The sequence below is a fragment of the Pocillopora damicornis genome, chromosome 3 (genome assembly GCF_964200805.1).
Source record: "Pocillopora damicornis chromosome 3, jaPocDami1.2, whole genome shotgun sequence".
Lineage (NCBI taxonomy): Eukaryota > Metazoa > Cnidaria > Anthozoa > Scleractinia > Pocilloporidae > Pocillopora > Pocillopora damicornis.
In genome coordinates, this window is record NC_142672.1 from 22,420,242 (window position 1) to 22,447,230 (window position 26,989).

The 26,989-nt window shown below is 39.2% G+C and overlaps 2 protein-coding genes across 3 annotated transcripts; one reads left to right on the plus strand and one right to left on the minus strand.

The window, feature by feature from the left end:
- Positions 1 to 4,136: 4,136 nt before the first annotated feature.
- LOC113668449 (ATP-binding cassette sub-family C member 4-like) lies at positions 4,137 to 14,186 on the plus strand. The gene is made up of 8 exons (XM_089199410.1): positions 4,137 to 4,379; positions 5,220 to 5,798; positions 6,341 to 6,723; positions 7,147 to 8,450; positions 8,789 to 9,359; positions 9,751 to 9,887; positions 10,366 to 10,727; positions 13,063 to 14,186. Exons 2-8 carry the CDS (start codon positions 5,259 to 5,261, stop codon positions 13,648 to 13,650), a joined length of 3,885 nt encoding a protein of 1,294 aa, XP_089055536.1. The 5' UTR covers positions 4,137 to 4,379; positions 5,220 to 5,258; the 3' UTR covers positions 13,651 to 14,186.
- A 1,069-nt stretch (positions 14,187 to 15,255) lies between these two features.
- Positions 15,256 to 25,255, minus strand: LOC113668450 (ATP-binding cassette sub-family C member 4). 2 transcript variants are annotated; one of them, XM_089200795.1, is made up of 8 exons: positions 25,066 to 25,255; positions 22,309 to 22,880; positions 21,189 to 21,571; positions 19,179 to 20,521; positions 18,173 to 18,743; positions 17,503 to 17,639; positions 16,655 to 17,016; positions 15,256 to 16,056 (listed from the first exon to the last, which is right to left on the minus strand). In XM_089200795.1, exons 2-8 carry the CDS (start codon positions 22,846 to 22,848, stop codon positions 15,505 to 15,507), a joined length of 3,888 nt encoding a protein of 1,295 aa, XP_089056921.1. In that variant the 5' UTR covers positions 22,849 to 22,880; positions 25,066 to 25,255; the 3' UTR covers positions 15,256 to 15,504. The 2 variants fall into 2 exon arrangements, with proteins under 2 accessions (XP_089056921.1, XP_089056922.1); XM_089200796.1 differs by having other exon boundaries at positions 15,954 to 16,056; positions 16,644 to 17,016.
- Between the last annotated feature and the right edge of the window lie 1,734 nt (positions 25,256 to 26,989).

Sequence of the window (26,989 nt, forward strand, 5' to 3'; positions counted from 1 at the left end):
GACTAACTTCTTTATTTTTATCTGCAGCATAATGACTTTGACAGCTTCAACGCAGAGCGAATATCATTATTATTATTCTTGGGAATATTAACATTTGTTTTGCAGTTTCAAAATTTTTTCCCTTTTTTTTTGATGAAACACGAGAAAATTGTAAATAAAAATTGTATTTCGCTTTAAATCTTCTATGATGATGTGGTTGCATAATTTTATTTGGTTCTAAAAGGGTACAGCTGTACAAGAACAATACGGTGCGGGGATTTAATGAAGATATTTTTTAATGTAATTAGAATCTTAACGTCAACAGTGAAGGGGAACAAGGCCAATAGCAAAGATTTAACCAAATGCCCACAGAATTATCCAAAATTTCTTAGCAGAAAGACTAATGCCCTCTCGGGCCTCAATTTCGACCATGTTGCTCGGGAGAGTTGTCCACTCTTCCTTTGAAATTGATCTATCCGAATGGCTTCAGGCAAACATGCGCGTGGGACACTCGTGGGTGCAAGATATGAAGGTTGGAAAGGAAGTTACTAGGTTTTTGACTGATCTGATTTTCTGTAAAACTTGGAGTCAGATTGAGGCGGCATATGTTTAATATTTTTTCTTTTTTTCCGTAGAGAGGATGATATTCGAGACAGTACGATGCTTGCTGCTCTTTCTGTCCATTTTTAACCTATTGGTACCCTTCGCTGCACCATTTGCCACTGTTTACATCATTGCATTAATTCGCATTCGCTGCATATGGTTTTTAACATCATCCACTCTTTCGTCCCACTTCGCGAGAACTTCCAGGTTTGATTATCCGGTCATTCGTAACAGTGTTATCAAATCTTAGATCGGGTCCTTGTTCTTTTTTATGTTAGTTCGTCCCTTCGTTCGTTCGTTCGTTCGTTCGTTCGTTCGTTCGTTCGTTCGTTCGTTCGTTCGTTCGTTCGTTCGTCCCTTCGTTCGTTCGCTTGTTTATTCGTTCATTCGATCATCCGCTGTTTTGTTCATTCACTCCGTCTTTCAGTCGCCATCATGTTGGGTCGGTGGATCGGTGTGTCGATCGTTCTTTCGGTCGCTTAAGCTTATTGGGTTGTTCAATTGATACTCATTGGCAAAATTGTTTTGATTTCAGACAAGTTAATACATGGAATCACTTTTAGTGACAGAACAGTGCGGTAAACCTCTGTGAATATTTTCGTATTTTTGTATTTTTAGTTTCACGTATTGATGAATCAGCATATCACTTCTTCTTTTCTCACTAGCCTAAAACGGTATTTGTTCGATGTTGTACAGAAGGGAAAACGAACTCTTCGTCCAGCCAAAAACAGTTTAAGACATTTATCTGTAGAGACAAGTAAAAGAAGACATATCGCACATACATTGCTTAAATTGTAAATCATGTCTTTTGTCTTTTCAAAACCCCCAGCGTTAAAAGGATGCAAACAACAGCCACTCGTAGTAGAAATGTCAGCTAGAATCGTTGTCACGGCAACTATAACGCCAGCCACGAACTGTATGGCGAACAAACGAATGCTACACAACGGTTTTGGCTTGATGCAATTCATGTTGGGTAACACAAATTTTCTGGCATATATCGTGAAGATTAAAGCAACCGTAGAACTAGTTTGCAAACAAGAATACAGGAAAATAATTAAACGGCAGGTCCCCACTCGTATCTTTTGATGAGCTGTAAAGTAAATCTCTACTGCTCCCGAAGATAAAGTTTCCTGTGCGATAACGAGCCATTCCAACAAGGAAGATAATATGATTAACACGATGAAATTGTCATGAAGAAGAGATATTTCTCGTAGTCTTCTGGATTCTTTAGTGAAAAGCATTGATAAAACTGATACGAGAAAATAAACAAACCCCATACTGAGTAAAAATAGGCACCATTGCTTGGAGTGAAGACAAACAGATGTGCTATCTCCTGATCCTTGAAAATGATGAAAATCGTAGTGTGTCATGATTTAAAAAATTTTCAGGACTGTTGCATCAGGACTGATCCATTCTTCACTATCTTCGAAGCAATATAGTTTACAAATAAATTCGACGACCCGCTGTGCTTTGAATTTGTGTTGTCCTCGGACCACAAGTAAGGCATTTGCACCACGCCATACCATTAAAACGAACTCCACCTCAAACCACGTTAAGGAAATAGGAGCCCTCTTTCAACCTAAGGACTGTAATCCACTCTTAGAATTACATGTATTTCTTAATTTATCTGACGATATTTAGCACCTTTTAAAGTCATCATTAATTAAATCGTGAATTTCAGGCGTGATCGGTTTCAAAGAGCATGTAAACAGTACCTGTTGAAAATAATTCTCCTGTAATGTTATATTTTGTGTCTCGTTAAACACAAAAAATGAAAAAATCTAACAGTTTTACGAAAATAAAAAAGAAACTTTGAAATAAACGTGAGCAAAAAGGTGCTACAGAAATCACGTTGCTTTTTAATCTGATCGGTGCCACATTTAAACCATTACACTCATTTTGAGATGTGTAGAAATTAAATCTTAACCTCTTGTAAATGAGCTCAATGGTCGCCATTTTTAGTCGTTTGCCCCATATTTCTGTCATTCCATGAAAGTGACTCTTGGTCAGTCTTTTAACAAAAACAAGGAAGACGATGCTAACAAGTAAGTAAAGGCGATCAGAATCACTAGTTGTCAATTGTTGCAAATAGGCAAACGATTTCAGCCAGTACGAACTTTCAGAGAGGGTAGTAATTGCTTGCTACTGTTCTTTTATATGCTTGAACTGACATTGACTATAGTTCAGTGGTTCTCTTATTTTACTCTGAAATTTTCGTAAACCTTTGACTCAGTCAGTTTACCATTACTTTCTTGAAATAAAGCAACGAACCTCTCCTGGAACCCTTGCATGTTCCCATTGTTATTTTGTTTCTTAAGCCATTTTGTAATTATAATACATCAGGATAATCAAAAGCAATTACATATACACGAATGTGAAATAACCGAAAATTTAACATGTGGCGAGGAAACCCAAAAAGAAAACCGAAAAGAAACCAAAACTCTTAAGCGAGCGACAGGCTCCTCATATTTTAAAAAGTGAGATATTAGTTATATAGAGTGATAATAACAACAACGACAATAGCAGCACTCAAATAAACATATCCTTAAGCAGGGCAATTTAGTACTATCATTTAAGTTGATAACTTAAATTTGTCACCGTTAGCTTAACGGTTAACTTATCAACTTAGTAAATACTAAATTACTTGATAATACTAAATTTCCCTGTTATATTGTCCTACCGATGCAGCACCACAGTTTCTTCAGAAACTTACCTCCTTTATTCATATACTTAAGCAGCTTGAGAAAATTGCGAAAGTAAACGTAGGATTAATGTTCACAATTAATATGAGACTTCCAACAGTTTTGGAAGAGAATTGAAAAGTTTAGGTCCTTGGAGACGTAACGCAAACTGTGTAATATTTGTTTTAATATTTGTTCTAATATTTTTAGGAGGTATGTAAAAAGGAGTTGCATTTTTTGGTGTAATATCAGTGAATGTTACTCGACAATGAAAATAATCTTTTGGGAGCACCAGGAAGACGGCCTATCTTGATCAAAGACATAATATTCCCTATTTGAAATTGATATTCATTTTATAGATTAACAGTTTTTAACTGCTTAAATATGAATGCGATATAATTTACTTTCCAATTGTTCGTCACAAGTGTTGATTGACGGTATCGATATTAGAACTCTGAACCTTCAGAGAGCGCGATGTTCGATGCCTCAAACGAGGTGAATATCATTGAATAATCTCCTCGAATGGTCTTGGGGATTATTCAGTAATATTCACTTCGCCTGAGGCAAATAATTGTTAAATTCTGTGGAAAGTGAAGTCGCTTTTATGACTTCCAGTGCGTTGTAGCAATGATTATAGCATACCAACGAGATGGTATTCCTGTGATTCTGAAGAAATTAATTTCATAATCTTCAATAAACAGAAAGGCGGTAACTTTTGTAACGTCCTATGGAAAATAATGAAGCGGATGATTTAACTTTTAAGGTAGTCGGTGTATAACGAGAGAGGAACGAAGAAATTTGCATGTTGAAGTTAAGAGTGTTTCCATAATTAGATCACAGTCAATCAACCACAGCGTTGCGTTTCTTAAATTACGAAATACATCTTCGACAGAAGATTTTCATCTACCAGTTTTTACGAGCGCTACATCACACGTTAATTTCATTTAATCAGTTGGCAGCGATAAGTTCTTGCTTCTCATGCTTGCCTCTTGACTTTACACCGCAATTCAGAAATACTGGACTAAGGAGAAACGCTCACTTGTTCACGCCACATAGATTGCGTGCAAATGGACAGCTTCTAACACGAGGCATTTGTATAACAGTCGCAGTGTTCAGGTCAGTGCTGAATCAGCGGAGCTTTTAAAGTTAGTTAAAAACGCACTGTCGAGTCCTTTTATTTACTTACCGTATTTATTCGACTATAAGCCGAGCGATTTTTACACAAATTAAAACTGAAGTAAATTAAAATTGGCGCTCTAGAGGGGGTCTCGGCTTATGGCCGAAAGTTTTTAAAAAAATTTTCTAGCGCATGGAAACTCTACTAAATCGGGATGTATTTTCTTATAAGCTAACTTAAAGTAAGGAAACACAATATGCAATCATTGGTTATTAACTTTTAATTGGATGGTTAAAGATTCTTGATAGGGAATAACCGTGATGCTGACGGGATGCGATTACAAATCGATGTAACTTGGCTGTTTTCTGCACGAGATTGTTTGATAGATACTACGGATGTGTAGGTACTGGTGATGCCGCCTAACAACACAGTTAGTTTTTCAGAAAATGTTAGGTTTTCCTGTAGTTAACAATTCAGTCCTGTAATAATGTATGGGTCTCGGCTTATAGCTGGCTGTTTTCGACTGCTTAGAGCTCTCTCTTTAAATGTCAGCTTTTTAACTGGATGTGCAATTACTAAATGTTTCTTGCATACTTAAACAGGTAATTATAAGTCTAATGATAGAATACCCGGTTATTACGCCAAAAGCTTATAAATCATACGTCGTGCCTTCCGCACCGCTAGATCCCTTAAAAAACTACCTCAACTTTTAGAGCTCCTCTCCTATTAAATTTGACCACCCTCCCTCCTCCCCTCCCCTCTCTTCTTGCATGTAACTCGATAGAGAGGGTTACACAGCCTGCTCGTTTAAGGGTTTACCTGTTGTCTTATTTTTACAGAACAAGCAAAAGGAGGAAAGGAAGGATTACTTTTGAAATATGGAAAGGGATGAACTGGCGGGTAGCAGTCGTTCCACAGCCCCACATCCTTATGACTCCGCAAACTGGCTCTCCCGAGTAACACTACAGTGGATGAACACCGTCTTAAAACTTGGCAGCAGGAAACCACTGGGAAAGGAAGACATTTTTCCCGTTCGCGAGGAAGACAGTATGGATCAACTCGTTCTAAAACTTGAAATTAAATGGCAGCGAGAAGTTTACTTCAGCCGAGCTCAAGGTTGCAAACCTCACATGTGGAGGGCATTATCCCGTATGTTCTCATGGCGAGCGTACATGACGCTGTTTATTCTCAAAGTACTGAGACTTCTTGCCTCCGTTTTTCTACCACTGCTGCTGTGGTTTTTCTTGTCATACCTGGAGCAGGAACAGCAGGGATATTCTGTTTCTACCATTCTATTTGTTGGTGGTATAATTGTTGTTGTTGTAACCAAGGGACTGACGAAGAATCACTACACTGGGATGACAAAAATATGGGGGATACGACTGAAAGTGGCGTGCATCGGGCTTATCTACAAAAAGGTGAGTGCCACGGATTTGAATCAAAGAATAGTAAAGTAGCTCCTAATTTTACGTTCTTGATCTTGTTATCGCTAGGGTCCGCTGCTTTTTACACAGCTTCATTTCAATGGGTGGGATGGAAGGTGCCGAAAATAAGACGGAAGTGCCTCTTTGATCCACCATCCTATTGCATTGATGTAGCAACTAGGTCATGTAAAAATAGGGTTATATATTTAGCATCCACGCTTCCAAATTCAAAATGGGGATAAAGCACAATCGAGTCTCTGCCTACATGGGGCGAATTCAGAGATCTGTTTTCTTTCCATACCTCCTCTGTGGTTTAGTAATAAAAGACGCTAACGAAGAGTCTTACCCTAACAGCTGATTTCGTCTAATAGTTTTCGTGGAGCGATGTTTTTGTTTCCTTCCAGTGATAGGATTCCATCCGATGCATCTTAGAACCACTTCTAACCCTGGTTCAACAACTCATGGTAATTCTGTTTAGATAGATAAGCTGCCTGGGATATTAACTAAACGCTATGTAACATTTCTCTTTTACGCAGATTCTAACCGAGCTTAAGCGAAGTGATGTTCAGGAAATTATCACAGGAAAGACCATAAATCTTGTGTCAAACGATGCTCGGAAGATCGAAAAAGCTGTTTGGGATTTATCCAATATCGTTTTCTTTCCTATCGAGATTTTGGCTGCTTGCGCTGTTCTTTTGACCTTGATCGGATGGAAAGCTCTTGCCGGAGTTTCATTTTATGTTTTATTAATTTGTTGCATCATTGTACTGTCACATCAAAGTGGAAAGCTACGCCTCAAAACTCAAGAGGCCAGAGACAAAAGACTGGAAGTTATGAACGAGGTTGTTCATAACGTTCGGGCTGTTAAAATACACGCCTGGGAAATGAAGTTTGCTGAAATAATCAATCAACTAAGGAGGTAAAATACACCAAAGAAAGTAATGAAGTTATATTTAAAGTTCCTAGTGGTACGGAATACCATTACCGGGGAGCTTTTAATTCCACCTTCGATCCAGGCAAACTTTTGTGACTGATTCATAGGGTTTGTTATTTTATAGCTTTATATCCGTAGTCCTCAGCTACAGCTCCGAAGGCGTTTGCTTTCAAGCCTTGAAGTCTAGACGTATTCCTGTTTTGATATTTTCATTAAAAAAAAACTAGCTTTCAAACGATTTCATTTCCACGCTTCTCCTTGTTGCTTATTGAAAGGGATGATCAACCGAGGCGAAATATTTTCATACCTAACATCTTAGTCTCCGATTCAAGTCCCAAAAAAAAGACCCGGTTTTAGCAAAAGGAAATAAGACCAGCTTATTTATGTGCCAATCATTTTCCTTCATAGGCGAGAAATGTGGTTTGTCCAACTACGAGGGCTCATTGTGTCCGGCTTAAATTCCGTGGGTTTCACAACAGCGCCATTGGCCAGTCTGCTATCTATAATAACTTTGATCGCTACCGGGGAACAGATCACTGCTTTCGCAATGTTTACAATCCTTTCCTGCCTTAATGTAATAAATGATTCTGTGACAATGGCCATGGGTTTCTCACTACCCTATGTTGCCGAAGGCTACATTGCCGTCAAAAGAATCGAGAAGTTCATGTTAAGGCAGTTTGGATTAACATCGGCTCTATTCGCTAAGCAGAATAGGCGATTGAAAAGAAAAGGATGCAGTACAGCCGTCTTCAGACCAGAGAGCTTCAGATCTGGAGACACTAAACTTCACTCTGTATCTAAAACTCCAACGAAGATAGATACAGAAAAGAACGGGCTATCTATGGTTCGAGTCTCGGCTTCATGGGACAGAAGTGAAGACAGGAGAGCTTTAACGAACGTTACATTTTTTGTGAGCCAGGGTGAGATGTTAGCTGTAACAGGACCAGTAGGGAGTGGAAAGTCCTCTCTGTTGATGGCAATTCTTGGAGAGCTACCTACTATCAGTGGAACAGTGGCATTTAATGGAACAGTCGCATATGTTCCACAGATTCCCTGGGTTTTCTCGGGCACCGTTAGAGACAACATTCTTTTTGGAAGACACCTTGACATTAAACGTTACAACGAAATTCTTGATGTTTGCTGTTTGCAACCAGACCTACAAAACTTCTCTAAAGGAGACTTGACCGAAATAGGACACCGTGGTGTAAGTCTCAGTGGTGGTCAGCGTGTACGTGTAAGTTTAGCACGTGCACTGTATTCTGCTGCAGATATCTATTTGCTGGATGATCCCCTCAGTGCAGTGGATGCTAAAGTTGGAAAGCATCTCTTTAATAACTGCATTTGTGGATTTCTCTCAAACCGGATTCGTGTTTTGGTGACGCATCAGCTTAACTACTTAACTCACATACCTAACGTAATGGTGCTGAACAACGGTGTCCAAGTCGAGGAAGGACATTGCTTCAGGGAGGAAGATTCCAAAACTTTTCAGTTTGTTTCCCAAACAGAAAGTGCCAAGGCGACATGCAAATCACCCCCGCATAGACCAACTCAACTTCCTCATGAAGAAGACCTTGGGGATCAAAATTTAAAAGTAGAGGAAGAAGACCGCAATACTGGTTCCATTACTTGGAAGATATATTGGAGCTACATCAGGACAGCCCTGAGAGTTCCTTTTGTGCTCTGCCTTTTTCTGGCTGTTCTTGGCATAAAAGGTATTAGAACAACATTGTAATTATATAGTTCCAGTTTCATTGGTATGGGTAACATCGAAGTTTTAATTTCTTTTGGTTAAGGTTACCTCACAGGATCTCTATGAAACCAATATAGTTGCCCAATCAGATCTGCATTGCAAATTAATTTTTTTCGTTGGATAAATATTTATGTTGGAGCCGAAGAGACCAGGTATTTGAAATCCAGATTGTTAATAAAGTGATTCTCTCAGAATATAGATACCTGCTCATCTCTACTGGAAGTATTCACTCCTCGTTCCAACGATTTAATTTCAGTAACATACCTTTTAGGATTATTATTTTCCATTTGTTCTCTTTAGGGTTACTGGTTGCTTCTTACTGGTGGGCTTCCCAGGTTACGCAAATGAGTCAGGAAGGACAAAGATCCTTTACGACATTGGGAATATACGGCGCTCTTGTTGGATCATCCTTTTTGGGCAACATAGTTGTGTCTTTCCTAGTTTGTCTTACACTCCTCCTAGCTTCTGAAATGTTGCATAACAAGATGGTCTTGGCTGTCCTAAAGGCACCAGTTCTGTTTTTCGACAAAACTCCAGTTGGACGCATTTTAAATCGTTTTTCTAAAGATATCAGTGTCATGGACGATGATTTGCCTACTCGCTTTCTCCTGGCTGTGGAAGTCTCTTTATTCTCCATCAGCACCGTTCTTCTTCCTATTGCAGCCAACGCCTGGCTTATTTTAGTGGCAATTCCTGTCGTTGCAGTTGTCTTATGTTATGGACGATATTATATAAAGTCATCTCGTGAAATTAAACGATTGGAGGCTATCACCTGCAGCCCCGTATATTCACACATTTTAGAAACCGTCGCCGGACTTGAAGTAATTCGCTCATCTCAAATGGAGCAGGTTTTCTTGAAGAGTCTATTTAGGTAAGTGTACGGTCTAAAACCCCTGATAAAGCTGTTCGAGATTTGGTAATGAAACTTGGTAATGATAACTTATTGTTTTTTCATGATTAACTCACTTCTTATGCAAATCGTGACTTTGGTAATGCATACTGTTGTTGTCCTTTCTACTGGGGACGTGTCACCTTTTAAAGCTAAGTGCTCAGCTGTGATTGGCTGGTAAGGATAACTGTTGTAGTGATTTTAACCATGTCAAATACCAGGTAAAATGACAAAAAACTAGAGAGAGAAAGGGAGATTACCCTGCCTTATTGGGTTCTTTCAACATTTTTTTCCATTTTCTCATTCCAAATTCTCATGGATTCTTTTAGTGTAAATGTCTTACCATTCAACTTGATTCTTTTCATCTTCTAAGACACCAGGATGAAAACACATCATCTGCAATCATGGTAATCACCTGCACACAGTGGCTTAGTGTGCGCATGACTACTGCTTGCAGTCTAATGATAGCTGCAGTGGCAATTGGCGCAGTTCTTGTCACTCAAAGCCCAGGTAACGTTGCACCTTTTTTCAGAGTTTCTAAGATGCGACCGTTTTAGAAACAGATTTTTGCTGAAGTTCTGCTCAGTGATTGGTGGCGAAGCGATGAAGCGAAAGACCAATGGGCTGTCAAAAGCTGATAGACAGAGAAAGGCAAAGCTATGCAGGCCTAAGCATCCAGAAAGACAAATGAACAAACATAATGAAATTAACAGACAAAAATTGAACTACTACATACCACGTTGGACCTAAACACAGACACAAAGAAACACGAAGTGACAGAAGAGAAAATAAACAGACATAGTGACAGCTAGCCAAATAAACAGATAGACAAATCTAATTGAACCGAAAGGCATAAAGATTGAAAGCCGGGTAGAAAACCAGTAACATAGATGGACGTGCGGACGCAAAACATAGACATTATAAAAACGATAAAGAAGCGTTTCGCGCCTTAATCATACCGATGATCTTATCAAAAACCATCTTTTAGCTTTGGCAGGGATGTCCCTTTCGTTCTTGCTTGAATCGTTGGATGAGGTACAGTACGGCGTCAAAGTAAGTTCTGAAGTTGAAAACAATATGACATCTGTAGAGAGAGTAATGTGGTATACTGCTTTAGAAGCTGAGCCAGGATATAGCACAAGATCTTGTCCTCCATCGTCCTGGCCGCAGCGGGGTAACCTAACCATCAGCAAGATGTCCCTAAGGTACACCAAAGGTGGTCCCCTGGTTTTGAAAGACATCAGCGTGTCCATCGCTGACAAGGAGAAGATAGGTATTGCAGGCAGAACAGGAGCTGGCAAGTCATCCATTGTCGCAGCCCTTTTACGCATGCCTGAACCAGAAGGAGAGGTTAGAATAGGTTATTTCACATTAGGTATCTACGCAGTCTTTAAATGTTAAAAAACGAACCCAGTGCTCTAAACTGATGTCGCAAAAACGCATGCGAAAAAACAATGCGGTCATGTCTTGATTTCAAGTGTGATTGCTCATGACGTATTGAAAATCCCCAGAATGGTTTGATATTGTAATAGCCTTATCGGTGTCATTATTTGCATAACCACAGCCATTGATGACCTTAATTAGCCATTTTTATGAACTGATTCCTTTTTTCCGAAGGGGGTTGCTTTCGAACACTTTTTCAGCTTAAGTCACTTCTGAATCAGAATCTGTCATCTGCTTCCTTTGTTAAATAAAAGGTGGCGTTGTGTCGCTTTTTTAGCGAGTTAGTCAATGCTCTTCGAACGATATGTGTATTCAGGATCGTTTACTTCTCACTTTAAAGGTTATTCACGGTTTTAATCTTAGTGGATATCTGAATGACATGATTAGGTTACGATTGGTTGTGAAAGGTGTCGGCAGCTTATACCGATTTGAAATACCCAGAGAAAATACAGCAGCAGATGGCTTTATTCTTTTCGATGTTCTGCTGCGATAACAAAAGGAACGCTTTAGATAATTTTGTGTAAGCCCTCGATGAATTTAAAGATTTTAAAGATTAATAGTTGTATTCGACTTTCAAAATGCTTCTTCAAATTAACGTTGATAACGATTTATTTTAATTGTAAAGTAACTAGCAATCATATTTTCGAGTAGTTTTATTTTTTTGTAATGTAATTAGGGAATTTTTCTAATGTAACTAATGACTTAGATTCACTTATTTACTAATTCATTTATTCATTTTTCGGAAAAATTGGCACTACCATACCACACTGAAAATCAAACAGAAATAGTGTTATTTATTTTTATCTCAAAGGGCACGGTAAAGGATCCTGCAATCTGATTGGTTCTTTACGCGGTCCGTATTTTCCTATCTCTGCCCACGGGAAACGGTAACGCTTTCGTGAATCGCCGAGTACATCCCTACTTTCGTTACCATTTTTCATAAATATATATCGTTTTTCCAGCTGGGCAGTATTTTAAGCAAAGACGTCGGTCACTACCACAAGCCGATAAATAACTTATTAATCCTCTCTTTTCTCTCTCTCAAATCACTTTGGTTGACAGAAAAATATTGGTTTCAGAATAACCTTTTTGTATGAGCAGTACTGTCATTACGTTGGTTGACAAGCGACTGAAAAACCGTCTGCAATAAATTTTAATAGTTCACAAAGAGTGTCTAGAGAGTTAAAACGTGAGGTATTTGGTTACAGTTGAACTAATCGATGGAACTTTCATTCATTTAATAAATGAATTTTCTCAAACAATTTGTTCGTAGAGAAAGGGCGAACGAAGTTTTAATTTCAGTTCTACAACAAATACACGCTCTCGGTGAGTCTTTCCAAGTCCATTAAATTTAGACATTTGTACCATAAGCTGCACAACAGAAACTGAAGGAATTCGATGAGAAAAGGCCGCATTAAATCCCCTTGTGCCTAATTGGAGCGTATCATTCGAATTTAGTTTTTGTGGAGGAAAGACCAGATTTACACACGCTATTGCAGCAAACAAACGAGCAGACTCTCACAACTTCAAAATAAAAAAAATTTGAATTAACTTAAAATTACTTTCCTTGCCGTTTACTTAATGAACAGAGGTAAATCTTCGTACATGAATTAATCGTCGACGAGAGTGAATAATACTTGCCGTGAGATCATTGACTGTTTTTGAAGAAAACATTGTCGTAACAGTCCTTGCCAAAGTCCTCCAGTCCTTTTTTTCTTACACGCTCTCTAATTGACAGGTGTCAGATTGTGACAGATACTTGTAAAAATAATGTTTCAAAGTTTGTTTGGAAGCCTTTTAAATCACTTTTATCATAACGCAAATGAAATGTGAAGCCTCTCTCTGTTATTTGCATCACCTCTATTTTAACTAGCATTTACTCGCTCAAAAATTGTTCAGTTTGTGGAAGATCTTGCCGTATTTACGGCCCTAAAGCATTCGCACTTTTTCGGAGAGAATTTCGCTAAGTTTTGGAAAAAAATGAAAATGTCATTCACCAGCCTAGGTCGGTTCTTATTTGGAAAAACTGTGCCCTCTGTCTTGAGTACCGGCCGAGGCGTACTCAAGAAAAATCTGAGATCAGATTTCACAATAACCGTTGGTTTTATTAACCAAGCTTTGAACAACCTGGCGTAGAGAATAAGACATTTAAAAATATTGAAGAGCAATCCATGATAGATAATCATCAAATAGTTCGAAAATTTTATCACGATGTAGTTAACTTTCCATTTGTTGGTCACAGGTGTTAATTGACGGTGTCGATGTCGGAACTCTTAACCTTCAGACGGCGCGGCGTTCCATGGCTGTTATTGCGCAGGACCCGGTTCTCTTTGGAGGTAGCTTGAAGAGAAACCTTGACCCATTTTCAGTGCAAACAGATCTGGATCTTTGGACTGCTCTTGAAGAAGTGCTGTTAAAAGCCATGGTGGAAAAGCTTCCTGGTCAGCTTGAGTACAGGGTGAACGAAACCGGGTCTAATTTCAGTGTTGGTGAGAGGCAGCTAGTCTGTTTGGCTCGTGCATTGGTTCAGAAGAGCAAGGTTATCGTCATGGATGAGGCCACTGCCAATGTAGACTTCAAGACAGACAACTTGATCCAGGAAGTCATTCGTCACAAATTTAAAGACTCCACAGTGCTGACCATTGCTCATCGCCTGAACACCATTATGGATTATGACAAGGTGCTGATTCTAGATGGCGGACGAATGGTGGAATTTGATAAACCTGAAATTTTGATACAGAATGGTGGAATATTCGCTGAACTGGTGAAAAATTCCTATGCAAGGAAAAGTGAAGCCAATGGAGTTAAGAGTGAAGGTCTAAATCATTGAAAATGCATCAAAAAAGAAAATCCCATGGTAGAGGACAGAAACTCCTTTCAGATGTTAAATTGCAGCTGAATTTTTTTCCTCTCCTCCCTTCCCTAGCTGTACACTAGTAATGGAAAGAAACTGAGCAGGGCTTGGCTGAAAGACACAGGAATGTTTCCTTATACTTTTTGCACGTCAGTGGTGGCCATCTCAGTAACTGCTGCTCGTGCACTAATAAGATGGAATTTTAATCACGGTTGATATTATAAAGACTAAAAGAGAATTTCAATCATTCTCGAGAAGTTTAGAATTTGTCACTTATTACTCATTGTGCAAGTTGCATGTAATTGTGTTTTCATGCATGATTTTTTTGTTTGCTTAACTCTATCGCTTGTGACTTTGGTCGCAAAATGGAAACGATGAACTCTGAAATAGCCAAGAAATTTTAGATGCTTATTCATGATCTATTGAGATGTTTTCGTGATTTAACAGATTATAACCGTACTCAAGCATAATGATCTTCAGAGAATTGTAGCAGGGAAAAAAAAACCAATAAATTTTGTATCGAATGATGCTCAGAGGTTAGAAAGGGCAGTTTGGAGATTCTCCAATATTCTTTTTTTTTTTTTATCCTTATGAGATGTTGGGTCCTTGCATCGTACCATTTATCGTAATTGAATAGAAAGCAACTCCTGGAGTTTCGCTTTATCCAAGAGATCTAGATTTTTGTGATATCCATCTCTTGCATCATTGCAGTCACGTAAAATTGGGTTGCTGCGACCCAGAACGTTAGAGGTTAGGGATCAGTGAGGTTTTATGTGGTGCTTGGAAAACGACCTTTGCTGAATTTAAAACTTCACAAAATTAGAAACTATGTACATATCAGAAATTATTAGTTTTCATGAACTGCATACTCAGCTTTTATCCACATCACTGAGCAATTTTTATATGACAGGAACAATGAGAATCCATTCATCTGCAGCCACCGGAAAGCTGCCCACTTGTAAAGTCCAGAAGCTAATTTATGCACACAAGGGGAAAAGGTAAGTGTGTTCCATCGTCAAAAACTAATTGAAAAAACGCGTTCTCACAATCAAGAATACATTGTCAAGTTTTTGTGACTGTGAAACCTATCATTAAGGGTTCACCACTACACATTTGCGAGATCAAAGAGAGAGGAGCCCTTTTCCTTGCCGAATTACCCTACTCTTTGGTTTAATCTCTTGCTTCAACTCTTACATCGACAGCTTACTTGAAGGTTTCGCAACCTACTGATATCTCGCTTTCCCTCTTTAAAATTTTCGGAATGTTGCCCCGCCGGTCTCCAAGGCATATAAACAAGATCTAATTGCAGAATAGTTGATTCGAAACACTTAAATGAATTATACAAGCTAAGCATTTAATGCAAGAGTGCTATTAGGCTAGCATACTTCTTAAGGCCAATATGGGATGACTCTCAAACTTTGTGATATGAGCAAAAGGGAAGAACATGTATTGGTGTTTAATGGTTTCTTACAATTACCAAAAAGCACATTAAGAAACAAATCCAGAACTTTTGGGGAAAAAAATCGAATTTTATTTTCACTTCGCACAAAATCAATCTTGATTAATTCCATAACAATGGCTATTTGTGGGCGTGTAGCAAGGATGACAACAAAAATTCCTGTATCCGTCAGCTTAGACCTGCACAGTTGTTTTTTTCAATTACCAGTTTACAGCTAGGCAAAGAAGCTAAGAAAAAAAAAAAAAACAAATCAGCCGCAATTAAGCTCCTAAAAGGCGTTTTTGTCCCAGCGATGAGACTTGAAAACAACTTTTAATCTTTCGTCAGTGTATTTTCCATGATTTGGACTTTTTACCCTTTACTCCTTTGGCTTACATTTTCCCCTCATTGGTATTCTTCACCAGTTCAGCGAACATTCCACCATTCTGTATCAAAATTTCAGGTTTGTCAAATTCCACCACTCGTCCGCCATCAAGAATCAGCACCTTGTCATAGTCCATAATGGTGTTCAGACGATGAGCAATCGTCAGTACTGTGGAGTCTTTAAACTTGTGACGAATGACTTGCTGAATCAGGTTGTCTGTCTTGAAATCTACATTGGCAGTGGCCTCATCCATGACGATGATCTTGCACTTCTGAACCAATGCACGAGCCAAACAAACCAGCTGCCTCTCACCAACACTGAAGTTGGACCCTGCTTCCTTTACCTGGTAGTCAAGCTGACCAGGAAGCTTTTCCACCATGGCTTTTAACCGCACGTCTTCAAGAGCAGCCCAAAGCTCCAGATCTGTATGCTCTGAAAATGGGTCAAGGTTTCTCTTCAAACTACCTCCAAAAAGAACCGGGTCCTGCGCAATAACAGCCATGGAACGCCGCGCCGTCTGAAGGTTAAGAGTTCCAACATCGACACCGTCAATTAACACCTGTGACCAACAAATGGAAAGTAAATAATATCGTAATTAATATTATCAAATCATGTAAGGAATATTTATCATGTAATGTGGTAATGTGGTTTCAAACTTCCAAAAGTCTCATACCTTGATGTTTCATGTTTCGCTCACGCAATTTGTTGTTTAACAAAGGACAGTTTTTAAATAACAGATTCCAATTCAATAAACACAATTTTCAATTCTTTACTTTTGAAAGTCTTCTTGGAAAACCAATTGTTGAAGTGACTTGCATCGCGCCCTTTTACTCAAAATTCTATCGATTGTTAAACGATACTAACTAAACGATTGTTTGGATTTTCATTATGAGATCAGTACACAACACCAAAATTGAATTAATATTGGTGTATCAGTTTTAGTTTTCTCCCAGCGGATCTGATCGGTACTCTCTTCACAACTACAGTACATAAATATTTTAGACGCTCATGGCTTACTGGAGTTTACAGCAATATGTTAAGTGATGGCGCTTTCCCGCATACGTTTTCACAAAACTAGTCCCGAACGTTGCAAAGTAGGTTCGGTTTTCATGTCATAAAAATCCTCGGATATGTTGTGTGAAGTACCGTATTCTAACCTTTCCTTCTGGTTCAGGCATGCGCAAAAGTGCAGCAATAATGGATGACTTGCCAGCTCCCGTTCTGCCTGCAATACCTATCTTCTCCTTATCAGCAACGGAGAAACTTATGTCTTTCAACACCTGAGGACCACCTTTAGTGTACCTTAATGACATCTTGCTGATGGTTATGTCACCCCGCTGCGGCCAGGACGAAGGAGGACAGGTTCTTGTGCTATATCCTGGCTCAGCTTCTAAAGTGGTGTACCACATTACTCTCTCAACTGAAGTCATGTAGTTCTCAACGTCAGAACTTACTTTGACGCCGTACTGGACCTCATCCAACGATTCAAGCAAGAAAGAAAGGGACATCCCTGCCAAAGCTAAAGTATCATTTCAATAATGAATATAATATAACCAGAAATTCTTGAGGTGCGAAGTGCTTTCTTGCCGTACTTCTTTCTCGCTGTTCTTTGTCTACGCGTCCGCCGGTTTTCTACCTGGCTGTCAATCTCTATGCCTGTCGGTTCAATTAGATCCTTTTGTCTGTTTATTTGGCTGTTACTGTCTGTCTGTTTGTATTTCTGTCAGTTCGTATTTCTATGTGTCTGTGATTAGGTCCGACAAGTCTTTCAATTTGTGTCTGTTAACCCACCACTGTTTGTTCATTTATCTTCCTGGCTACCTGCCCGTGCGTGCTTTTACCTTCAGGTCGTGTATATGTATCAGTCTTTGTCAGTCCGTCTATCTGTCCATTGTCCGCCAACCGCAGAGCAGGAACTCAGTTATTATTTCCAACACAAACAAAAGCTACCAGTTACTTTAACTAAAGGACCTACGAAGTTCTGAAAAATTGATGCAAACGTTACCTGGGCTTTGAGTGACAAGAACTGCACCAATTGCTGCTGCAGCTATCATTAGACTGCATGCAAGTGTCATGCGTACAGTAAGCCATTGTGTGCTTGTTACTACCATGATTAAAGCTGATGTGTTTTCATCCTGGTATCTTAAAAGGTGAAAAGAATTCAGTTGAATGCATAGACATATACGCTATCAAAGGATTCCAGTAACGCAATGTAATCTGCCCTTTTCTTTCTGGTGTCCTTTTAATTTACCATTTCATCTATTATTTGAGACGGATAAAATTATTTTAGCAATTTTTTTTATTAAGTACGCGTATCACAAATGAACTCTCTCCCGAGGTAACTTGGGCCATTCGATGCTAATTATTTAGCAACGCCTCCATGAAGGAAAAAATTAATTTCTCGTCAGTACAGAATTAAAAGTCCGAGTTGTATGAACCAAGATAAAAAAAGCTGTAGGCATTGAAGGAGGCATGTATCACTATAAAGAAATTAGTTTTAGTGGGCAGTAGAAACGTAGCGGCTCAAATCGAAAGTGTGTTATAAAAAGTTATTATCAATTTCAAACTCTTAATTTGCGCAATGAAGAGCAGATATTTAACTTGCTTTTTCATTTATTTCATCACTTTCCAATTCTTTCAAAATAATTTATCTTTGGTTTTAGATTCCAACTTACTTGAAGAGACTTTTCAAGAAACGCTGCTCCATTTGAGATGAGCGAATTATTTCAAGTCCAGCGATGGTCTCTGAAATGTGCGAATATACAGGGCTGCAGGTGATAGCCTCCAATCTTTTGATTTCACGAGATGACCTCATATAATATCGTCCATAATATAACACAATTGCGACAACAGGAGTCGCAACTAAAATAAGCCAAGCGTTGGCTGCAGCAGGAAGAAGAACGGTGCTGAAGGAAAATAAAGAAACTTCGACAGCCAGGAGGAAGTGAGTAGGCAGAACGTCGTCCATGTTACCGATGTCTTTTGAGAAACGATTTAAAATGCGCCCAACTGGGGTTTTGTCAAAATACAGCACTGGTGCCCTGAGGACAGCCAAGACCATTTTGTTGTGCAATATTTCGGAAGCTTTAAGGAGAATGAAACAAAAAAGTAGTGAGACAGCTATGTTGCCTAAAAATGATAATCCAACGATAGCGCCGTATATTCCCAATGTCGCGAAAGATCTCTGCCGCTCCTGATTCATTTCCGCAACCTGAGAAGCCCACCAGTACGAAGCAACCAGTAACCCTGAAAAAATGAAAACAGTAAGTAACAATCATAAAAGTTATAATTAATGAAATCATATCATTGAAAAATAGTGCCAGAATTAATGATACACAGGTATCTTTCCCCTGAGAAAATCGCTTCCAGATCAGCCTGGATTCATATCCCTGGTATTTCAGCTAAAACATACATATTTATCCCCCGAAGAGGTAAATGTAACCATAGTCCCATTTTCATGTTTGATTTGAGTTTTTGGGGCCCTTTTCAGGCAGAAAAAAAACTTGAATTCATAAATACATATCTGATTGAGCCATGTTATTGGTATACCATATAAAACCTAAGAGGTCTTTACCAAGATAAAACCAAAAGGTTACCCACACTAATGAAAATGGACCTTGTGAGTTACAATAGTAGAAAATATCAGGTTGCTGTCGTTCAAAAGGAATGTTGTTCTCATACCTTTCATGCTAAGAACAGCAACAGAAAGGCAAAGCACCAAAGGAGCTCCGAGAGCTGTCCTGATGTAGCTCCAATATATCTTCCAAGTAATGGAACCAGTATTGCGGTCCTCTTCCTCTTCTTTTAAATCTTGATCCCCGAGGTCTTCATCATAAGGAAGCTGAGGGCTTCGATGCGGGGAAGATTGGCATGTCCCCTCAGCACTTTCGGTTTGAGAAGCAAACTTAAGAGTTTTGGACTCTTCATCCTGGAAGCATTGTCCTCCCCCAACTTTAACACCGTTGTTCAGCACTATAACGTCAGGTATGTGAGTTAAGAAGTCAAGCTGATGAGTCACAAAAACACGAGTTCGGTTCGAGAGAAATCCGCAAATGCAGTTATTAAAGAGATGCTTTCCAACTTTGGCATCCACTGCACTGAGGGGATCATCCAGCAAATAGACATCAGCAGCCGAGTACAGCGCACGAGCTAAACTTACACGTACACGCTGACCACCACTGAGACTTACACCACGGTGTCCTATCTCAGTCAAATCTCCTTTAGGGAAGTTTTGTAAGTCTGGTTGCATACAGCAAACATCAAGAGTTTTATAGTAACTACTAACGTCAAGAGGTCTTCCAAATAAAATGTTGTCTTTGATGGTGCCTGAGAAAACCCAGGGAATTTGTGGAACGTAAGCGACTCTTCCATTTAATGTCACTGTTCCGCTGATAGCAGAGAGCTCTCCAAGAATTGCCATCAACAGAGAGGACTTTCCACTTCCAACTGGTCCTGTTACAGCTAACATCTCACCCTGCCTCACACGTAATGAAACGTTGGTTAAAGCTCTTCTGTCTTCACTTTTGTTCCATGAAGCCGAGACGCGGAACAAAGATAACTCATTCTTTTCAGTGTTTGTGTTAGTCGGTGTTCTCGACATAGAGAGCAATTTAGCATTACCAGCTTTGAAGCTCTCTAGTCTAACGAAGGCTGTACTACATTCTTTTCTTTTTAAACTTAAACCAAGAAATCCATTTGGCCCCAGCTGCTCAGCAAATGTAATTTTTGCGTTGGTCTCTGCACATGTTAGTCCAATTTCCTTTGACATGAAGTCCTCTATTCGTTTGGCAGCAATGTAGCCTTCGGCAACGAAGGGCAGCGAGTAAGCCATGCCAAGAGCCACAGAAAAATTTATCACATTAAGGCAGGATAGGATTGTAAACATTTCCAAAGCAGTAATCTGTTCTCCAGTCACGATCAAAGCTATTATAGATAGCAGACTGGCCAATGGCCCTGTTGTGTAACCCACGGAATTTGCCCCGGACAGTAGGAGACCTCGTAGTTTGACAAACCACATTTCTCGCCTTTGAAGGAAAATGATTAAAACGTGAATGACTTAAGATGTTCGATATCAAAATACCTCGCCTCTGTTGGTCGTCCCTTTTATTTGGGAGAAGGGTGGAAATAAAATAATATTATCGTTATAATAAAAATAATAATAATAATAAAGATAATGATAGTAATATAATAAAAGGAGGAAGAAGAAGAAGAAAGATGATAATGGAGATAGCAATAAAAATAATAATGATAAAAATGACAACAATGGGTTCTTCTTTCCAACTATTTTCAGGTACAATTGGATTTGGAGTGTGGGTTTTTGTGGGTGGAGTAAAACCGGAGGACCTGGGGAAAAATCGGGAAAAACCGAGCAAAGAGGGGACAACAAAATCAACCCACACGTGACACCAGGTTTAGTAATCAGGTGCTCTCTCCGCTATGCCATCCCCTCTTCCCAGTTAGTCTGGTTTGTTAGTTTTTTTTTTATGAAAACAAAAAAGAAAGTATATGTGCAGACTTAAAGACTTGAAAGCCCACGAGTGGGAAATACGGATATCCAGCTACAAAAGAAAAGCCTCTTGAATTACTTTGGATGGTTGCTCAAAATCGAAGGTAGAGGTAAAACATTGTAATGGTATTTTCTTCCTCTGGGCGAAGGAACATGAATGAATCACTTTGTTTTGCTTATTCTACCTCCTTAGCTGCTTGATTACTTCAGCAAAGTTCATTTCCCAGGCGTAGATTTTAACAGCTCGAACACCATATACAACCTCGTTCATAACTTTCAGTCTTTTGTCTCTAGCTTCTGCTGCTTTGAGGCGTAGTGTTCCACTATAATGTGACAGTAACATGATGGTAGAAATGGATATTAAATAAAATGAAACTCCGACGAGAGCTTTCCATCCTGTCAAGGCCAGAAGAATTGTGCAAGAACCCAGAATCTCGATAGGAGAGAACAGAAAATTGTTCAATGCCCAAAAAAATTCTTCCATCTTCTGAGCATCGTTTGAAACAAGATTTATGGTCTTTCCCGAGACAATTTTCTGAAGGTCACAGCGCTTAAGCTGCGTTAGAATCTGTGTAAAAAGAGCAATATCGCGCAGAGTTAAGTAAATATTCAAAGATGCTTGGTTATTTTTTGTTGTGTTCTTCAAACGCGAAACGACTCCACTTTAAGAAGAGACCTTTGATACAAAACGACTAAACTGTAACTAACAAGAAAACTACAACACACGCGGTTTAGAACGAAAACGAATATCAATAGATTCCTTGACAGTTCTGGGTTACGTAACTCCTGTGACGTTTAAAGTTAATTAATATTACAATTTTCAGAAAACAGTTTTGCTTGAAAACATAACCATGAGTTGGTGAACCACTGTTTTGCGGAATAAAACCAAACTAAAAAATATATTAAGAAAAGAAGCAAATGAACAGCCGTTAGGGTAAACCTCGTTTCCAGGGTATTAATTTTTATCACTGCACCTCAGAGGGAGGGGAGTAGGGCAAGAAAATAGTTCTCTGAATCCGCCTCGACTAAGAAGAGGATTTATTCTCTTATTTAATAACGTTTTGGAACCTTGGTTGCTAAGTGACACTCATATTTTACTATAACTCAATTGTTACATCAATGCGTGGCATAGAAGACCAAAGAGGTAAGTCCCCCGTCTCCAGGCTCGTACCCAGTTTCTTCCTCCACGAATACCATCGAAATGAAGTTGTGAAAACTAAAGAACGGCCCTTACAGATTAAAAAGTCAGCAGCATAAAAGTAGAAGTTAGTCTATTACACTTTGCTTCAAATCTGTGGCACTCACCTTTTTGTAGATGAGCCCTACGCACGCCACCTTTAGTCGTATGCCCCATATTTGTGTTATTCCATAATAGTGATTCTTCGTCAGTCCCTTGATTGAAGAAAGAAAAATTATACCGCCAATGAACAGAAAGGTAGAAACAGAATATCCTTGCTGTTCTTGTCCCAGGTCCGACAAGAAAAACCACAGCAGCAACGGTAAGAAAACGGTGGCAAGAAGTCTAAGTACTTTCAAAACAATCAGCATCATGTACGCCCGCCATGAGAACATTCGGGATAATGCTCTCCACATGTGAGGTTTGCAGCCTCGGGCTCGGCTGTTATTAACTTCTCGTTGCCATTCAATTTCAAGTTTTTGAACAAGTTGATTCATACCGTCTGCCTCGCGGACGGGAAAAATGTCTTCCTTTTCCAGAGGTTTCCCGCTGCCAAGTCTTAGGACGGTGTTCATCCACTGCAATGTTACTCGAGAGAGCCAGTTTGCAGAATCATAAGGATGTGGGGCTGTCGGACGACTACTAACCGCCGGCTCATTCCTTTCCATGTTACGTTGGTTATTCTTTTCTTTTGCTTGTTCTGTAAAAAATAAGACAGCACTTCAACCCTTAAACGAGTAGGCTACGTAACACACCCTATCGTGTCATAAGCGACAGGAGAGGGGAGGGGGCGGGAGTGGGAAAAGTAAGGGGGGGTGGATCAAGCTTTAGATGGTTAGGAGCTCTTAAAGATAACGTACACCTTTTAAGAGCCGTGGTGGTGCTGAAGGCTTGACGTGATTGACTCTCAGCAAATTTACGTAGAGATGGCCTTACTTCGTATTACTTGGGCCTATAGGGGCGTTATTCTAAAACATTTCACGACCAAGGGTTGGAAAAGCTACTGATAACCTAAGGTACTAGCTAATCTCGTACTCAGATCCAACCGTGTGACAGAACATCTTTCCTTAAAAAAAGGTTGCCTTGTTGTGTTTGTTATACAAATCAGGGTGGCACTGATCTAATTGCAATGTTAATTTCGTCATCACACATGCGAGGATATTTCTTGTATGCTAACTAGCTCTTATGGAGACTATAAGGCATAAATTAGTTATTTACAGTTGGTTATTATGAGTTATTCTGGAGAGAAATCTCCTATGATTTGAAAGACCTGAATACCAGCCTTCCGCTGCCATTAAAATCAAAGATGGCGGCCATAATTTTCGCTCACAAAACTGAGCACTCGCTCGCCAAAATTACGCCTACTCTGCAGGCTAAAAGTTATCCGGTCGAAAATCCGAAAATTAGTTCATAGACCGTGAATCAATGAAAGAAACGCTTTCAACCACAACATGCAAATTTACTTGACCCCATTTCATCATACACTGACTGGTTTGAAAGGCCAATCAAGTCCTTCACCACTTCAAATTCCTTAGAGCACTTGCTCCAAAATTTATAGACATGCATGCCGGAGAAGCACAAACGCTGCGAACGGACCTGAAGAAATGAAACGTGTATTTCAACGCTCGCAGAAACTGTTGGAAAATATAGTCATGTCGAAAGATTTTTCTATAGTTAATCATACGTAATAAGTTCATTGACCGTGAACTTATAACTACAACATGCAAATTTCTTAGTTCTCGTTTCATTTTACACGGACTGGTTTAAAAGGGGGCTCACGTCCTTCACTGAATCATGTCACTTAGAACTATTAGTTCAAAAGTTGTCACATTTGTTAACAGGCAATTTTGTATTTTGTCCTCGTTTACTCTTCACAGAATCGTGGGAATACTATCTCGTTGGTCTACCAAGCGTTTGATAATGAGCAAAATAAAATGATAAAACGCTTCGACTAAATGCCCAGCAGCCGGGTACGGTCTCAAATAGACTAAATGGGCTCAGGAAATATCAGATGTTTGTTTAAAAATGTCAAGCGATTTAATTTGGTTTACTGTAGACAGACTCTGCGCTTGAGCATACTTTCATATCGCTCGGTTCTCGACACGCTTCCGATCAGACTGCCGGGCACGGTCTCGAATGGACTAAATATCCGGCAGTTAGCAATTTTCACCAAAATACCATTGAAAGATTCCTTGAAACTTCTAAAGGGTATTATATTTTGGCAAGAAATGTTAAGTGATTCCAAATATTAATTTGGTTTTTTAGTGGACAAATCTTCTAAGCTAGTGCAGACTACAATGTAGTATAATGTTAGTATGTTTTGGTATGGTACGTGTAAGCTTAACCACTTCTGAAAAAAACGAAAATTTCAAAATCGACCTCGAATGTACGCAATAGGTTTGTACGAATTTTTCGGTAGCATTTTGGGGTCATTAGTCCATCGAGGCCGTGCTCGGCAGTGTGATCAGAGACGGGCAATTTTTAAGTGTCGACAACTGAGCGATATTATTGCATGCTCAAACTCGGAGAGTTTGTTCGCTGAAAAAGACAATTAATTTGTAGAATCACTTGAAATTTCTAAAAAAACATCCGATAATCCTAAGAAGTTAGAAAGAATGTTTCGGTGGAAAATCTGTTAAATTTTCTCACTGCTGGGCATTTTTTCCTATGCGAGACCGTGCCCGGCTACCGGGCATTTAGATGACAAAATCCTTGATTTAAGAATAATGCAACATGCAATGGTCATTCATGGAATGCACTGGAAGCTTTAAAAGCGACGTAAGCTTCCATAGTATAACCATAATGGATTTCTTTCAGTCACCCGGTCCTCTGTGTCGCCCTCTATACCCATATGCACGATCATTCTACATTACTCTTTCACAGACCTTACACCAGGATAATGACCTCAACAGAAAATGGTTGCCTTCACCCTTCGGAGCTTCGCCTCTCCGCTGACTGTCTTTTTACGAATTACAGTTTTACCCCGAGCAATAGTATTATCCTCCAATATCTCAGGTATCGGTATAACATGTCCGAAGGCGTTGAAATTATTACCGAACAGCCACAGGGCTTCCATGCAGCAAGTGACGCAACAGGTAACGCAACGGAAAAAAATCCAGCCCTAGTCTCCTTCGCAGCCGTAATCAAGGATGTCACGCAGCGCTCATTACAAACGGTTAGCAGTTTCAGGTCTAGCTTTTAATGACCTTTTATATTTGGCACAATCTCATCCCAAGCATGTAAGATACGCAGCACCCCAATGATGGATGCTGATCAACCAGCTGAGACTTTCTCGCTTTGCCAAAATGTTGTGTTCAGATTCATCCAGCTATTTAAGGGCCTTTTAGAATTTGGCTGATTGAATGTAGTGAGTTAATATTGTTCAGACTGAGTGCACTCTAACATCAATTCATATCGAGATCGTTTAAGAATAATCGAGTACACAAATAAACCCCATAATGATACCTGTAGAGTATAACTTACCAGTAAATTCTCGAAGAGAATCCAATTCTCATCAAACATCCACTGTATCCCCCCTTTACCTATATAAAAATCAAAAGTTGTGTAGAATCCTTTGGCAGGGGACAAAAACACTATTCAGGTGCTAAACTGCAACTGTTTTTTTCCTCACCTTCCTTTCATAGCTGCACACTATTAATGGTAACTGAAGAAACTGAGTAGGGCTTGGCGGAGAGACACAGGAATGTTTTCCTCATTCTTTTTGCACGTCAGTGGTAGCCATCTCAGTAACTGTTGCTGTTGCACCAATAGGATGGATTGATATAATACAGACTGAAAGAGAATTTCAATCATTATCTCGAGAAGTTTAGAATTTAGAACGATTTATTTAGAAGTTTAGAACAAACACACAAAAGAACGAGTGAAGCAAACAAAAACAATCTATGCACGAAATACAAAAATATATGTATTTTACGAGCCATTTGTCAAACGAGGGTTTGAGGGCTACCTCAACACAGGTAAAAACTAATTAAACATATTGGCTCTATTTGACAGTCAACCACATGTAAATTAAAAAGCAAATGACATATTATTTACTAAGGTAAGATCACTGTTGGCTTTAAAAAGAGTCTTGGTAAAGATGACCAGGGACTACTGTTTTTCTTATGGTAAAAATACTCAAAAGAACCCACACTACTGAGCAATTGTTACATGCTTTGTGCAGACAGGAACATTGAGACTCCAATCATGTGCAACCTCTAGAAAGCTGCTCACTGGTGAAGTTTACAATGCGTATATAATAAGCGGTTTCAGAAACGTCACTGTTCCAGACAAAACTCAGAAGTGAGAAGCTATTTTACGCACTAAAACAGAAAAGGAATGTGTATTCCAACGTCAAAAACTAATTGAAAAAAACTCGTTCTTATATTCAATAATACATTGTAAGGTTTTTGTGACTATGAAATCTCTTACTGGGAGAACATCACCAAACATTTACGAGATCATTTCAAATCAAGTTTAAAGGATCGCTACAGTATGGACTCGTTGAAAACCTATTTTCGGTTACATATCTTGCTTCAACTCTTACATCGACAGCTTACTTGGAGGTTTCCCAACTTACTAATATCTCGCTTTCCCTCTTTAAAATTTTTGGAATGTTGCCTCGCTGGTCTTCCGAGCGTATAAACAAGATATAAAAATAGAATAATTGACTTGAAACACTAAAACTAATTATACAAGCTAAGCATTTAATGCGAGAGTGGTATTAAGCCAGCATACTTCCTAAGGCCAATATAGGACGGCTCTCAAACTCTGTGTTCATGAGCGAAAGGGAAGAACACGTATTCAATT

What these genes read in the sequence shown, in the direction of transcription:
- LOC113668449 (XM_089199410.1), top strand. Translation starts at nt 5,259, where the DNA reads ATGGAAAGGGATGAACTGGCGGGTAGCAGTCGTTCCACAGCCCCACAT. An exon ending in GGCTGTTCTTGGCATAAAAG is followed by an intron (nt 8,451 to 8,788) that starts GTATTAGAACAA and finishes TGTTCTCTTTAG; the next exon opens with GGTTACTGGTTGCTTCTTAC. An exon ending in TGCCTGAACCAGAAGGAGAG is followed by an intron (nt 10,728 to 13,062) that starts GTTAGAATAGGT and finishes TGTTGGTCACAG; the next exon opens with GTGTTAATTGACGGTGTCGA.
- LOC113668450 (XM_089200795.1), bottom strand. Translation starts at nt 22,848, where the DNA reads ATGGAAAGGAATGAGCCGGCGGTTAGTAGTCGTCCGACAGCCCCACAT. An exon ending in TGCTGTTCTTAGCATGAAAG is followed by an intron (nt 18,744 to 19,178) that starts GTATGAGAACAA and finishes TCATTTTTTCAG; the next exon opens with GGTTACTGGTTGCTTCGTAC. An exon ending in TGCCTGAACCAGAAGGAAAG is followed by an intron (nt 16,057 to 16,654) that starts GTTAGAATACGG and finishes TGTTGGTCACAG; the next exon opens with GTGTTAATTGACGGTGTCGA.